This window comes from Marmota flaviventris, chromosome X, assembly GCF_047511675.1.
Source record: "Marmota flaviventris isolate mMarFla1 chromosome X, mMarFla1.hap1, whole genome shotgun sequence".
Lineage (NCBI taxonomy): Eukaryota > Metazoa > Chordata > Mammalia > Rodentia > Sciuridae > Marmota > Marmota flaviventris.
The window spans coordinates 13,284,930-13,300,715 of NC_092518.1; the positions used below are offsets into that span (position 1 = coordinate 13,284,930).

Genomic DNA, 15,786 nt, shown 5'->3' on the forward strand with positions numbered 1-15,786 from the left:
TGGCCCTTCTGAACTGCTTGCAGGCGCTCAGATGCACCATGCATGTGGCCTCCTGCACTGCCTCTATCTCTGGACCTAGCTCCTCTGGCCCCACTAGCCAAATCTCACAGAGATAGCACTGGTTTGGTAACCACATTGGTACTCCATTCCTTAGGTTGGCACCTGGCATAAGCAGCTTCTCACTACACATTTGCTGGGGACAATTTCATTAGTTCCCAACTGTCCAACAGGGGACCCTTTGGCTGGCACAAGTATGGTGGCTGAGATGAGCAAGGATGAAACCAAGCTGTTTGCCACCCTGGCCCTGGGCTTTTGCTAATTTGCACAAAGCTGCCATATGGGCCTGTGGTGGTCCTGTCTCCAGAAATCCTTCCCAGTGGTCTCTACATATTATTGATGTAACTGAGGAACCTTCCTAGTTGTCATCTGTAAGCAGTCAATACAAAATGTAGTTAAGGTAAAATAGTGTCCAAAATTGATGTTTAGCATACAAGCATAAATGTGCTGAATACAGAATGATGTTGTAATGACAAGCAGAAACTGAAAGATCAGTGTGGAACTTAGAAGAGACAGAGCTTCAGAGTACTTTTTATGATGTGCATCCAGTGCTGTCCATTAGAAAGTGAAGTGCAGGCCAGGTGTGGTGCACACCTGTAATCTCAGTGACTGGGGAAGCTGAGGCAGGAGGATAGCAAGTCTGAGGTCATCCTCAGTAACTTAGCAAGACCCTGTTTCAAAATAAAAATATAAAGGTCTGGGAATATAGCTCAATAGTTCAATCCTGGGTTCAATCTCTAATATCAAAAAAAAAAAAAAAAGTAAAATGCAGCTTATAACACCTACCATTTACTATGGTCACTGCAATGTGCCTTTTGGTAGAATAGGGATGGTTATTCTCTACCATACAATATGTAAAATTCCCCGAGATGATTTGTTTTCCTTTTCTCTGCTTCCAAGTTTTAAATTACCCATTACTAATTTTATTTTGCCAATGCCTCAGTATATGAAAAGGAGCAACCTGAACAGGGGATAGGAACATGTAGCTGCTGGAAAGTGACCCAGCTCTACCCTCACATCCACAGCACACATAGTAAAATGAATATATTTGCAGGAAATCCAAATTTTTAACACTCAGAAAACAGTCCTTAGCGAGGTACAGTGGCACATGCCTGTAATCCCAGCAATTGGTGAGGCTGAGGCAGGAAGATTGCAAGTTCAAGATCAGCCTCAGCTGATCTTAGCAAAGCCCTAAGCAACTTAGCAAGACCCAGTCTCAAAATAAAAAATAAAAAGGGTTGGGGATTTGGTTCAGTGGTTAAGTGCCCCTGGCTTCACTCTCTGGTATCAAAAAAATAAAAAATAAATAAAAAATCAAAAGAGTCCTAGCATGCTCCACAGCCTGATCTGTACAGTGAGGGGAAAAATATTTCTTGTCTTAAATCTTGCCCTTAACTCTGGAACAAAATTACTCCTGAGAGAGCTTGGATGATATGAGCTGTATATCCATGCCAGGATGAGGGGGGAGCTTCAAGATTCTAGAGTGCTGGGCCATTGGTCCAGACTGGTGGGGTTGAGTGAGACCACTGGAAGAATACAGCCAGTTCAAGGTGCCACCCAGTGAACCAGTAGGGAACCAGCAAGTCAGATGGGCTGTTATCAGTGTAAAAGAACTAAATGCACCTAGTAGAACATTCTACTTCTTACAGAAACTCAACTCCTTTCTTTTATTTTCTTCTTGTTTTAATTGGTTCATTTATCTAACATTTACTAGTTCCTTCTAGATTAAATAAGACCCAAAGTAATACACAGTGGTACTTTTCTGCTTTAAGGATCAAGTCTCAGATTCCTTTAAAATGTATTTTCTAGCAAAAGTAAAGGAAAGTCCACTATACCAGTGTTTTTAGAAACCCAGTGAGAGCAACCATTATGTAGATATTTTTATTAGGTGAAAATATATCACTCATTAGGAGGCAATGTGGGATTGTGGGGAGGCCCTGAATGTGGCGTCTGGTCCCAGGGCAGAACCCAGTGCTGTCTGAGCTTTGACATGTTCCAAAACCTCTCTGAACTGAGGCAGATTATTTCCAAGGTCACTGCAAGTCCCCTGGCCATATGTATGGCCTGATTTAACCACAGAACACCTAAATCCAAGCTGATTCAGGATAGGCTTCTGCTGGATCCCTGTGGATCTTGGGGAGAGCCAGCTCTCTGAAGGCCTTTTATCCTACAAATGCAATAAGGAAACTTTAAAGCACTAGGAGCATGGCAGGGACAAACAGTCTTGAATGGAGAGTTCTTTTCTTATAAACATGAGATGCTTACAGGGAAATTCTCCCACCAAGCCATACAGAGGTCCAACAGACCCAATTTAGGAAACTGGATAAAATCATCATCTTCAGTCATCTCCTTGGAACTGGACAGTTTCTCTCTTCCTGATGTACACTGGCTTCTGACAATTACTCAAACTCTAGCTTAGGAACCCCTTGACTCAAAGGAGGAAAGTCTCAATTATCCCCCTAAAATATGTTTCTTCTTCTATGGCAATGTATAAGAACATGGTGCACAACAGTGTTTTGTGCTCTGTAACATTCCTTCTACCTGGGGTCCAGGGAGGGCAGGTACGTTCTGAAGGTCTTTAACTGCCACCTCCGTAGGACACTCATGGTCAAGCATGTTCCACATGTTTTCCCTAAAGCCATATTCCTTGTGATGATGGTAACACTACCTAAGGCTTCAGAAACCACTTCTCCTGGGTTGGGGTTGTGGCTCAGTGGTAGAGTGCTTTCCTAGCATGCATGAGGCACTGGGTTTGATCCCCAGCACCACATAAAAATACTAAATAAGCAAAATAAAGTATTGTGTCCTTCTACAACTAAAAAAATATTGTTTAAAAAAAGAAAAGAAACCACTTCTGCAGAAAAAAATGCCCATCAGGCCTGGAAGTGGGATGAAGAATACCAAAAGGATAAGCACCAACCAGTTTAGTTCTAGATGAACAGTGCAAAAGGCTTTGTGCCACATGGTTACCTTGTCAGGTGGGACGGCATAGAGTTCCGGCACCAAGTGGATCCCGTCCTTGCCTCTGATTAATATTTCCTCCAGGGCCTCTCGGTACTCTTGGACCTGGAAAACAGCCCCCTTACCCTCAGCATGAAAAAGGTCAGGTGATTAATGCTGCATTAGCAGCACAACTTAGAAAAACAGTTCTCTTGGCAATAAAAAGATTAGAAGTCGGACATAGGGTAAAGAAATATACAAACATGTCTGCTCCAGGAGCTCCAGAGGGACTCCTGCTAACTGCTCATTCCTCCCTTGCATGTGTCTAAACTCAGCCCCACCTGTCAAGCTTGTGGGGAAAGGGACAGAATAGCCCATCATGAACTAGCTGTTTCTTCCTCAGAATTCCCACAGTTCTCATATCTGTCTTTAACTCATTGTTTAAATATTTTACTCTTCTCACATATTTAAATTTAGTGCTAGGAAGGAGGGTGCACGCCTGTAATCCCAGCAACTTGGGAGGCTAAGACAGGAGAATTACAAGTTCAAGGCCGGCCTCAGTAATTTAGTGGGACCCTGTCTCCAAATAAAAAATAGAAAGGGCTAGGGATGTAGCTTAGTGGTAGAGCACTCCTGGGTTTAATCCCAAGCACCACAAAGAAAAAAGAAAAACAGAACCAGCCACCTGGATATTTAATATTTTTTCTTTGGAGAGCCCAGTCAAATACCTCCCAGATCTAGTTTTCTTTTCATTTTATATTTATGAATGGGAAAGCATGATCATGATTGCATCATTTTACAAATGTCAACAAGACATTTGTATAGGTGTATAGGGTGGTAGACTCTGTTGAGGCTTACAAAACAAAATATCAAGTAGTCATTTTTGTTTTCTCTCCCTGCCTCCCATAATTGTTAAGTCTGTTCACAGCTGAAATTCAAAGTCAATCATTTTGAGATCTTTCAACACTCAGATAAAAAGAAGACATAAGACTCAAGACAATCACTAATGTGCAAGAGTAAGAATTAACAATGAGAGAATAACATTTCAAGCTTACTGCTTTGAATTCCTGACCAGGGGAGCTTTCAAAACCTAAAATGTATCTGAGATTGCTCATCTCCTCTTCCTCCAAACCCAACAGGCTGAGAAGATAACAAAGTATCTGAGTCAGTAGGGCTTCAAGTAAGCTTCAAGAGTACAAATCTGCTCTGTTTAACAAAGTATGCTCAAGGCTCAGCACAGTGCCTGGTGCCAAGTAGAAGCCAAAGAAATATGTCTTGAACAAATGAGTGCTGCATTAACCAGTATTTACTTAGCATTTACTAAGTACTAGGCTCAGGGAACATATCAGTGAGTTGGATAGAGACTGCCTCTACCAGGGTCCTTTGATAGAGAAGTGGGAGATTAAATCCAGTGTGACCCATGCTGCTGTAGGTGCTGTGAGGTGTGGAAAAGGGGTGCCCAACCCAGCTTTTAGGGTAAAAGAAGGCTTTCTGAAAAGCCCACAATGAACTGTGTGAAGGAGTGGGTCAGTTGCAGGTAGAAAGAATGTCCTAGGTCTTTGAGAAGAGTAGCAAGTGAGTCTGGCCTGCTGCAAGGACTGAGAAGGATTTCAGTGTACTGGTTACAAACTCAAGGAAGGGTAGTAAGCAGAAAGGAGTCAGGATACAGTGGTGGAAACCAGACCAGAGCAAATGAGACCCAACAAAACTCATAAAGATCTTGGACTTCATTCCAAAAGCAATCATAAAGCCATCCAAAGCTTTTAAGCAAGGCAGCATAATCTAATTTGTCTTTTAATGAGATCACTCTGGCTTGGGTATAGAGAATAAAAACAACAGGGAGTAAGGCTGGAGATTGGGAGACCAGTTAGGCTGGTACATTAAATAAGAGCTAATGACAGCAAAACTCGAGTTAAACTAGAGGAAATGAAAGCAAAACCACTGGCTCATCTGGAAAGAACAGGAATAACAAAACCAGTCTGGAATAGACAGAAACCATGCCTCCTGGTACCCATGCCTCTGTCTAGTGCCCTCCTCCTTTTGTATGGGATGGCCATTTAGCTCAGAGAATGTGATGAGAATAACACTCAGCCAGTTCTAGACCTAAGGAAAGCTTGGCAGCCTATGCTTTTGTGTTCTGTGGGGAAGGCAACCATCAATGTAAAAAGCCTAATGGCCTAGGGACTTCAATGCTGTGAGAAGTTAAAGCTAGCCATGTGAAGGAGAACCAAGCACCCCCTCAACAGTCCAGCTGAGCTCCTAGCATCACTTGACACAACCAGGATTAACTCATGAGTGAGGAAGATCCTGTAGGCCCATGGAAACATCCTAGCTGACATCAGGAGAAGCAGAGACAATCTGTCCCTAATGGGCCCTGCCCAAATTGCAGAATCATGAGCAAATAAATTAAGAGTTATTGTTTTGATTCACTAAGTGTTGGGAGTTTGTTAAACAGCAACAGGTAACTCAAAGAATGACTTAAATTCTTACATAACCTATGTTCTACTAATAATTAGCATAACAGTAAGGTGAAAAAGCATTATTATCAGCACAACACCTGCTATATTCTTACCTGAACAGCATCACCATTGAAGATTCCATCTATGATGAAATAAGTCCAGAACACAGGCCACTCACACTCAATGTTTTCAAAGAGCTTGAGTTCAGCAGGGTCATAATGCAATCGGTTTGGGTCCTGGAATCAAATACATAAAACTTTTTTTTCCTTTGGTATGAGGGTTTGAACCCAGGGTGCTTTACCACTGAGCTACAGCCTCACTCCTTTAAAATAATTTTTTAAAAATTCTGAGACAAGGTCTCGCTGAGTTGCTGAAGCTGGCCTTGAACTGTGCTTCTCCTATCTCAGCCTTCCAAGATGCTGAGATTACAGGCATGTGTCACTATGCCCAGCCACATACGTAAAGTTTCTTAAAGGTGATATCAGATTACATACACATTACCATCACGTCTCACTGGGTTTTCCTTGCTTGTCTGATTCAGTGTGGCTTTCAGGAAGGCATGATTAGGAGCCTCCTATAATGAGGAGATGCTATTTTGGACAGTTTTCCATGATAAAATTTCAGAAAGTAAATCAGAAATATACACAAGACTCCTTGGTAGTCTATTTCACTAAAGCATCCTATCTAACAAATAAATAGCAGTTTCCCTATTGCAATGCTTGGCAGACAACCTGTTTTATTTATTTATTCATTATATTACTCACTGTGACAAAGAAACCCAAGGAGGAGGCCATGGATGGTCTTTAAAAAAAAAAAACTGTGTGAGCCACAGAACTGTTTGTCCTTGTCTATAAGCTGGCTTTAAACTATCAGCTTGCCGTCCTCTTGATGATCTTACTATTCTATTGCCTAACTCCAGGCTTGCTGACTCCAAAATTAATACTTCCCTTTCCAATATTCCAACGTATAATTATAATCAATAGAGGGATAACAACACACTGGCAAGTTAGATATGAAGCAGTTAAAGGACTATAAGAAACAATATTTAAATACAACCTCTCTTGGGGTCTTATAACCATCTCGAAGGAAGCGACAGCATCCATAACGCCCCTAGTAAGGTAAAGAAATAAAATACGTTTGATGAAATCACAAGAATTTCTTTGCCTTTTTTTATTTTAATTCAAGTCAGCCCTTCATCCTCTCATCCATGAATCTTTTAGTAACAAAATAGGCCCCAAGTGCTCTTTGCTATTAGTATAAAGGCTTATTCTTTAAGTAGTAAGCAAAGTACTTGGAAAGAAATGCTGAAATGCTCCACTGGAGTATTGGGGCTGTGAGAGTAACTACTAAAAGTTCAGTGACTGAGCATTCTTTCATTGTGATTACTGTGTCACACAAAGATGCAAAGGGACTCTAGCTATTTGGAGAAGCCACCAAGGCAGATAACTTGGACTGGCTAGCTCCTGCTTGAAAGATTGGGAAGCCGTAATGACACTCCTCAGACTCCTTGCCGTTTGCTCTGCCATCACATGTGGTCACAAGATTTGGCAGAGAGGGAGGGAGGGAGGGGTTGCTGTGCTTAAGAGTGTGGCTGTTGGTTTTCCTGCTGCAAGACTCTAGCTTCCCAGGTGCCAAGAAAGGAGGGTAAGTGCAGCATTCTTCATCTAACCCCCTAATCCCTGGATGGCAACTTTGGGTGTCCATTTTCCAGTTTCTTCAGTGTGTAAGACCTCTCTGCAGCAGACCTGCTCTAGCATTGCTCCTGGAGGCCTGGAGCAGTGCCCCCATGTGGTCCTGGGAGTTGTCCCAGGGGGCTCAGCCCACAACCCACTCCTCTAGTAGGCACTTCATTTCCTGCATTAGCTCCCTTCCTACTCCAAATACTTTAAGAGATTCCTTTGTTTCTACTGAACCTGACCACTACAGCCATTTTGTTTTGGCAATAGGATTGGAGACCCTTTAACACCTTCATTTCCATTTTTCTCTGAATCTAAGTGGAATAATCAACATGTAGATTTCAACTTAGGAAACCTATATTCTTTGGTAATTTTACTGATAATTTCAGTTGGGTGGAGTACTTAATAACAGTTTCAATTTAGAGTAATATGTCATAGTTACTGCATTTCTCTGCAAAACAGGATATTTTTTAACCTGAATTTAACTCTGAGATCACCAAGTCTCCTGATATTGTGAGTCAACAACATCAGGAGAGGTGCTTTTTTTTTTTTTCCCTAGTAGTGATTCTAGAGCTTTTGAGAGATTCTCAAAGGAGACTGTCTATGATGTCTAAAGGGTTAAGTAGCCCTGCCTTAGAAGTATGGTGGTGGTAGGAATAGGAATTCAAAAATGCCTGATTGAGCTCAATTCACAATAGCTAAGCTATGGAATCAACTTAGGTGCCCTTCAACAGATGAATGGATAAAGAAAATATGATACACACACACACACACACACACACACACACGATGGAATATTACTCAGCTATAAAGAAGAATGAAATTATGGCATTTGGGGGTAAATGGATGGAACTGGAGACTCCCATGCTAAGAGAAATAAGCCAATCCCCCAAAACCAAAGGCCAAATGTTCTCTCTGATATGCGGATGCTAAAGAGAGGGGAGGGAAGAAAAGGAGTTGTTTGAATTAGACAAAGGGGAATGAAGGGGACGGAGCAGGGTGAGAACAAGAAAGACAGTAGAATGAATAAGACATAACTTTCCTATGTTCATATATGAACATATGACCAGTATAACTCCACATCATGTCCAACCCAAGAATGGGAAGTTGTTATACTCCTTGTATGTATGATATGTCAAAATACACTCTACTGTCATGTATAACTAAAAAGAACAAATAAGATAAATAAAGGCAAAAGTGCCTGCCTGAGTAAAAGTTCTGCTACTTATGAAGAGAACTAAGGCACTTCATCGCTCTGAGACTTTGTTTACTCACCTATAGACTCAGCTTTGGATAAAGCATGAGTCCACTTAAATAAAACAAGCCATTAACCTCACAAATGGGCTACTCCTACTTGATGTCATCATGTGAAAGTGGCATTTAATACAGGGTGGAAGAGCACTAGTGTCACCAATGCTTACCTGGAGCTTGGAAATAATTTCATTTTTGGTCACATTCACAAGGTTCATATCTTCCACTGCAAAGGCCGGGAAAGAAATAATGGAAAGAAGTCCAGCATCAATCTCTTTAGATGTCGATGCTCTTGGCAGCATGGAGAATAGAATAGACTAAATGAAAAAACAAAAAGGTGGTTTAACCTGGAGAAGCACTAATAGACACAGTATCTAGAGACCACAACCTTAGATTCAAGGCAACATTCAAATGAGTTTGTCAATTAGAAAGGTGGAGAATCTAAATAAGAGCTCAGGTCTTCTCCTCCATGATTCTCCTTCCCTACTTTCTAGAATTCAGGAGACTGAGCTGTTACCTGGCAGTGCTCAACCTCATCAGGCAGGACATGGATTACTGACTTTCGTCCTCCATGGGCTCCAAAAAGGTCCAGTTCATCAATTGCCTCAAGTGCTGCCTACAAATACAGGCATGAATTACTTTTTTTCTAATGTACACACATTCCAATATCTGACAGTCCTTTTTCACAAGCAATCTAGCATCATATTTTCCCAAAGGCCATGAAACACATTTTTAAAATCCAGTTAAGGAGTCCTCTGGTCATGTTCTATACTCATTTTCAGTGGCTCAAAGATTTCCAATATGTTGCTGCTCATTCCAAGAACAAGAAAGAGAAAATAGGAAAACTTTTCCTAAAATGAAATTAGCATTCTACCATAAACTGAAATTTTAACAAATTCATATCATCACACACACGTGCGTATTTGGGGGGCTAGATTAATGATTGGCTTCTCTTTCACCTATTTTAGCAGTGAACTTCTACCATTAGCACATTTGGTACTTCAGAAAGTTAATTCTTTTTTTTTATTGATTTTTTTAAAAAAATAAATGACAGCGGAATGCATTACAATTCTTATTACACATACACAGCACAATTTTTCATATCTCTGGTTGTATATAAAGTATGTTGACACTAATTCGTGTCTTCATACATATACTTTGGATAATGATGTCCATCACATTCCACCATCCTTGTTAATACCCTGCCCCCTCCCTTTCCCTCCCACCCCTTAGCATGGGAAGAATAGACAAACTCTAGAAAGTTAATTCTTTTAGGAATAAGTGTGTTTTCTGTCAGTTTACCTAAATATACTTAACAGAGCACATTTATTGTTACTTTTAAAAAATTCTGGCTCAAGCCTTCCCTCTGTCCAAAAAATCTACTTTGGTCTTAAAAAACAGCAAGGGAAGGAGGCATGTTAAAATGTCTACAGCAAGAGATGCAAACTGGTGGCCTACAGACATAATCTACCCAACAGGTAAGCTTCGTTTGGTTTCAAGAGTATTTTATAAATGAGTTTGAATTAGAATATTGGAATACTTTTAGGGAAAGTTTCCAGTATCCCCAATACTCCCCTCTCCTCCCAATGTTTTTCTATATGGTCAGTTTCACTTGTTATTATTGTCTGATCTTGTGGATTTGAATTTGTGAGCTCAACTTACAAAGTGCTCATATTCTTCAACCTTCACTATTAAGACTGGACATCATGCCTGCAGCTTCTTAAAACAGGATCAAGAGCTTTGACCCATTGGTGATCACGACAGACAAAAAAGATGAGGCCCACTTATTTTTTGGACACATGCAGATTTCAGCACAGGAAACCTACTTTCTTGACCTATAATTTCAATTGGCTGGGGTACATGTGCTACTTGAATTTCACATACTTAAGGTGAACTTTTAAAAAATGTGCTAATCAGATTAAATTCAAACTCCTAATGAAGAATCCAAGCAAAGCAACGAAAACACCCAGAAGAAGGAACAAACAAGAGGACTGTCACCTTGGCCATTCCCACAGAGCTTGCATTCAATTCTGGAATGCCTTGATTAGTCTTATCACCACGCTCCCACATTCCATAATCCTGGGAGAGAAAAAGATAGTTATCAGAGGGGGTGAAAGAGGTATATGAGACATGTTATGGAAAATGATTCCCTTATGTCACTGCAGGAACAATGAAACATAAGTATGTCTTCTCAAAGGCTCCTAACTTCATGGCTTTATATACTCATACCCTGGTCCTCCTCAATTTCAGTTCATGTGACCTCTATGCAGGATTTTAGAAGAAAATACTCAAGTGGAACAAAAGTGGATACCAAAGCACTCTCAAATTTCTTATTTCTAAAAGGTATTAATTTTTATATAAAAAAACTCTTGATTTGTAGAGAACAAAATATTTTATTTACCTTAAAATCAAACTGCTGCTCTTCTATTTAGTGAATGCCTTTGAACTTATATTGAATTGTAAGATGGAATAAAGAAACTCTGATGCATGGGTTATAATTAGTTGAAGCCAACAAACCCATTTAAAATAATTTAAGAATTATTTTTAGCATTACCACTTGGGCAAAAACCTCAGTGACTGGAGCCAAGGTCAAAAGTGAGGCACAGTTCACTGAACATACATGGTGTTTAAAAACCAATTAATGTGAATTGGCTCAGAATACTCTGTCACACAGAGGACTCCATACACATGTACCTAACTTCAGTGATGAACACTTGCATTAAAAACCTAAGTACTGGATGCTGTTTTGAAACAGCATCTATTTTTTTTTTTAGAGAGAGACAGAGAGAATTTTTCTAATATTTATTTTTTAGTTTTCGGTGGACAACATCTTTGTTTGTATGTGGTGCTGAGGATAGAACCCAGTGCCCTGCGCATGCCAGGCGAGCGCACTACCGCTTCAGCCACATTCCCAGCCCCAGTACATACACTATTGAAAGATTATAATCCAACAAGAATAAGATCAATACCAAAATGTCAGTATTTTTCAATCTCCAAAGAGGATCATTTGTAAAATGTGAGCACTAAAACTTGGATACACTAAAGCAACTTTAGATCCTTCCCTGCAAATAGGCCTTTTAGCTGGGCCTGGGCATCTTTCCTTCACTATTCTTCTTGTCTGGGCCTTCCTTTGCTCAAACCCATCTTTACTTCAACCCCACAGCCATGTGCTCATCCTCAAAAAATTCTTGGGTCCATCCAGCCCTCTACTTCAGAGTCTAAAATGACAAATGGTATCTTCCTTAGTGGATATCATCCATCTCTCTCTCTGCATGGCCATATTCTACTTGATCTGGCCTCTGCCCACTTTATGCCCATTCGTTGACCTTATTTTCCAGTGTCAATTTTCACCCTAAGTCTGTTCCTTTACTCTGCACTCTCTTCCTGAAGCACCCTGACCTCCCCTCCCAACTCATCCTGTTCCTACCTCTGTGTTATTGACTGCTCATGCTATTCCTACACTCAAAACACCATTTTTCCTCTCTTCTGGGTAACTAAACCCTACTTATCACCTAAGGTCCAACTAAAGGCCTACCTTTCCAAGGCTTCTCAAGTTTCTTTAGACCAAGGTTCATCGACTCTGCTACTTATGACATTTTGACCAGATAATTGTTTCATGGGGCTATTCTGAGCATTGTAGGATGTTTAGCAGCATCCCTGGACTCCTCTAACCACTAGATGCCAGTGGTACCCTCTTCTCCAGGTATGACTACCAAAAAATGTCCTCAGACACTGTTCAATGTACCCTATGAGAGGAAGATTGCTCCTTAATGAGAATCGCTGCTTTTGACCTAGGGTTAGTGAACTATAGTCCTTGGATCAAATCTTGCCACCTGTTTTTGCCAAGTTTATTTTGGAAACAGCCATGCTTATTTGTGTACATATGCCTGTGCTTCTTTCACGCTACAAAGGCAGAGCTGAGTAGCCACAACAGAGGCTGTAGGGCCTGACAAAGTCGAAAATATTTACTCTCCTATCTTTTGCAGAAAAAGTATGCTGACCATTCCTTAAGGCATAGTGACATTTTTAAAAACCAACCTGCCTTTCCTAACTGCTGCAACTGCTCTGCATAGTTCAGTTGTCGTCTAGAAGTGCATCAGGCTCCAACTTCAAAGCCAGACAGAAGCCCAGAGGAAGTGGACTTTATACCTGTTTATGCCCCAGCTTAGGTCCCTCTGCCTGTGGACTGGCTAAGGTGATCCCCATGGCACCCCAGATCCTACCAAGGTGCCAATGCTGCCACTTCTACAGCCTGACTCAGGCTGGCCTGTACATATATACCCCCTGGGACATTTTAGGGTCTTATTTAAGATAAGCATAATAATTCAGACAACAAGTGTGGGGTGTTCCAAAAAAAAAAAAAAAACCCACAACTGTATCTCAGGACAAAAATGTGCATTTACATGTGGAAGTGACACAATCTCACAGCTCTAGTCTTGCTAATCTTTTGTGTAGCCCCAAATACCCTGTCTCTCAAAGAATTCTATGATTTTTTTAAATATTTATTTATTTATTTTTTTAGTTTTCGGCGGACACAACATCTTTGTATGTGGTGCTGAGGATCGAACCCGGGCCCCACGCATGCCAGGCGAGCGCGCTACCGCTTGAGCCACATCCCCAGCCCTATGATTTTTTTTTTCCTTTCTGACATCCAGCACACCTGAAAAAGGTAGCTACCAGTGTTGATACTTACAGCGACTTTATATGCAGCTTCTACATAGAAAACAAGATTCTGTATGAAGGCCACCTCATCAAGGGTGAAAATAATACGTAAGCCTAGTAAAGAGAAACAATAACGTTATGATACTAAGAATTTAACCCGGAGGTGCTTTACCATTGAGCTACATTCCCAGCCCTTTTATTTTTTATTTTGAGACAGGGTCTCTCTTGCTAAGTTGCTTAGGCACTTTCTAGGTTACTGAGACTGGCCTTGAACTTGTGATCCTCCTGCCTCAGCCTCCCTAGTTGCTGGGATTACAGGTATATACCACAATGTCTGGCTGAAGTTATGTTGTGAAGAGAGCTGTTAGTAACAAATTACAAATATCATGCTAGGAAACAAATCCTTTTACCCTCATTTTCATTTTTCTTACTATGGCATCAAAAATTAAGTCTGAGGCAAGTCATAAAAAAATCATAGAATTCTTTGAGAGGGTGTTTGGGGCTAAGCAAAAGGGTTAGCAAGACTAGAGCTGTGAGACTGTGTCACTTCCACATAATCTCAGAAAGAGGAAGGAAGGAAGAGAGGCAGGGAGGGGTGGGAAGAGGATAGAAAAGAAAGAAAGAAGGGAGGAAATAATGGCTCCATCTGTGTGTGTGTGTGTGTGTGTGTGTGCGTGTACTGGGTAGAAAGAGTTGAAAGAGAAGGTATGGGCCCTCTGGCACTAATTGGATTTGTTCAGAAAAGGTTGCAACAAAGCAAGGATTGGAGCCCAGAACAACCAGGGCACTGTACTTATCCTTGAGTGAGCCAAAGGAAAGGGTGAGTACTTTTCCCCAGTGGCAGATAGGGCAAGTAGAGTCCCCAGAGGCCCTTCCTCCTCTGGGAAGCCCAGCTCTCAGGACCTGCTGGGGCAGCTGCCTTACTCACTGTAATAGGCAGTGACCAAGAAAACTGTTTTTTGTTTAGCCCTTGAAATGTAATCGATTATAGCAAATACACATATTTTTTTAAGTTTGAATTCTGAAAGCAGGTATGAATACTATAAGATGTGTGCTCTTATATCAATGAGAAAATTTAACTAGCAAGCTAAACAACCAGTGACTGAAAATGAAATGGCAATATATATATATATACATCGCCTTTGAATGATATCTTCAGAAGGAATAGAGATGGAATTAAAGTTGATATTGCAACATTAGTTATAACAGCAAAACAAATAAAGGAATAATTTAATTATAGTATACCCATTAATAAAGTTACTAAAATAATGTTTGTGAAGAGCTTGTAAGATTATGGGGGAGGGCTAGGGGTGTAGCTCAGTGGTAGAGCGCTTGCCTAGAATGCATGAGGCACTGGGTTCGATCCTCAGCACTAGGTTCGATCCTCAGCACCACATAAAAACAAATACATAAAATAAAGGTATTGTGTCCATCTACAAGTAAAAAAAAAAAAAAAGTAAAAACAAAAGATTATGGGGGAAATGCCATTATTTCCTCCCTTCTTTCTTTCTTTCCTATCCTCTTCCCACCCTTCCCTCTCTTCCTTCCTTCCTTTTTCTGCTTTATAACTGGGGCATTGAACTATCTTTTTATGTAATAAAATGACTATGTATATAATATAACACTTATTATATAAAAATGCATAGAAAAAAGATGTGGAGGAGACATATCTAAATGAAAAGTGGCAGTGTAATTTTTTTTTCTTTGTATTTTGCCACATTTTCTGAAATACTTATAGTGAGAACTCATATTAACTCATATTGACTTTCATTAACTTCCATAACAAAAAATTACTTTTTATCAGCGTGTGCTTTATTGACAAAGCTATAAAAATATTGCTTGCTGATTTATGGGACTTTTTTTCAAGTTTCACACTTGCAGTCTGAGGCCTCAGGCATGTCAGTTCAGTGGACTGGTGATGAGAACTCTGAGACAGAGTCAGTCCAACTTGGGAAGCATCCTTAGTGGACGCTCCTATGGGAGAAAGGTATGTGAAAAACAGCTGCAGCCTGGAGCTTGAAGACCTGGCATCTCACCTGTCATAGAAGCCAGTGGCTCTGGCTCACCAGGAACAATGTATACCACTGACAAGTTGCAGGCCTCCTCACAGCATAGGTGCTATGGGCTTCTCAGCTCACTCTGGGGACCCCATAGAGTGGAGGGAATGGTGTTGTTCAAATATAACTTAGATAAAGGAGGATGTATCTTAGAAAAGGGTGACCAGATAGTGAGAGGGAGAGCTGAAGGCACGAGGTGCTAATCCTGGAAAAAAAAAGTCTAAGAGCAAGCATGAGATTGTCTGCAGGTATTTGAACTGCTCTAGGTTGCTCCAGGAACTAGGAGAGTGACAGGATGGAAGCTGAGGGCTCCACAGCAACAAGCTAACAGAGTTGGTTCAACAGCCTTCATCCTGCAAGTGCCTGGGTAGAGGTAGACTGTCCTATCTGCAGGTCACAGACAAGGTCCCCACACTACCTGCCCTATCACAGACACAACTGCATGTGTTATCAGAGAACATGCTTTTCCTTTGCATAAACTGCTCATTTAAAATACTGATTGCTATGGATTAAATGTGTCCCCTCCACAATTCAGTGTTGCTGATCTGCTGGTATTGAGGTTGGGCCTATAGGTGATTAGGCCATGAGGGCTTCTCTTTCATGAATGGGATTCGACTCTTAAAAAAGAAGCTTTACACAACATTCAGTTCTCTTGTCCTCCTGTCTTCTGCCATGAGAGGACAG

At 40.8% G+C, this 15,786-nt stretch overlaps 1 protein-coding gene across 2 annotated transcripts in view; it reads right to left on the minus strand.

Moving 5' to 3' along the window:
• Phka2 (phosphorylase kinase regulatory subunit alpha 2) overlaps nt 1-15,786 on the minus strand; it is a 71,630-nt gene that overhangs the window by 30,369 nt on the left and 25,475 nt on the right. For both annotated transcript variants that reach the window (XM_071606001.1, XM_071606000.1), the window contains exons 5-11: nt 13,077-13,159; nt 10,382-10,462; nt 8,901-8,999; nt 8,554-8,700; nt 6,513-6,566; nt 5,570-5,692; nt 3,028-3,123 (exon numbers count right to left, since the gene is read on the minus strand). In XM_071606001.1, the coding sequence (XP_071462102.1) occupies nt 3,028-3,123; nt 5,570-5,692; nt 6,513-6,566; nt 8,554-8,700; nt 8,901-8,999; nt 10,382-10,462; nt 13,077-13,159 (683 nt within the window). The remainder of the gene's footprint in view (nt 1-3,027; nt 3,124-5,569; nt 5,693-6,512; nt 6,567-8,553; nt 8,701-8,900; nt 9,000-10,381; nt 10,463-13,076; nt 13,160-15,786) is intronic.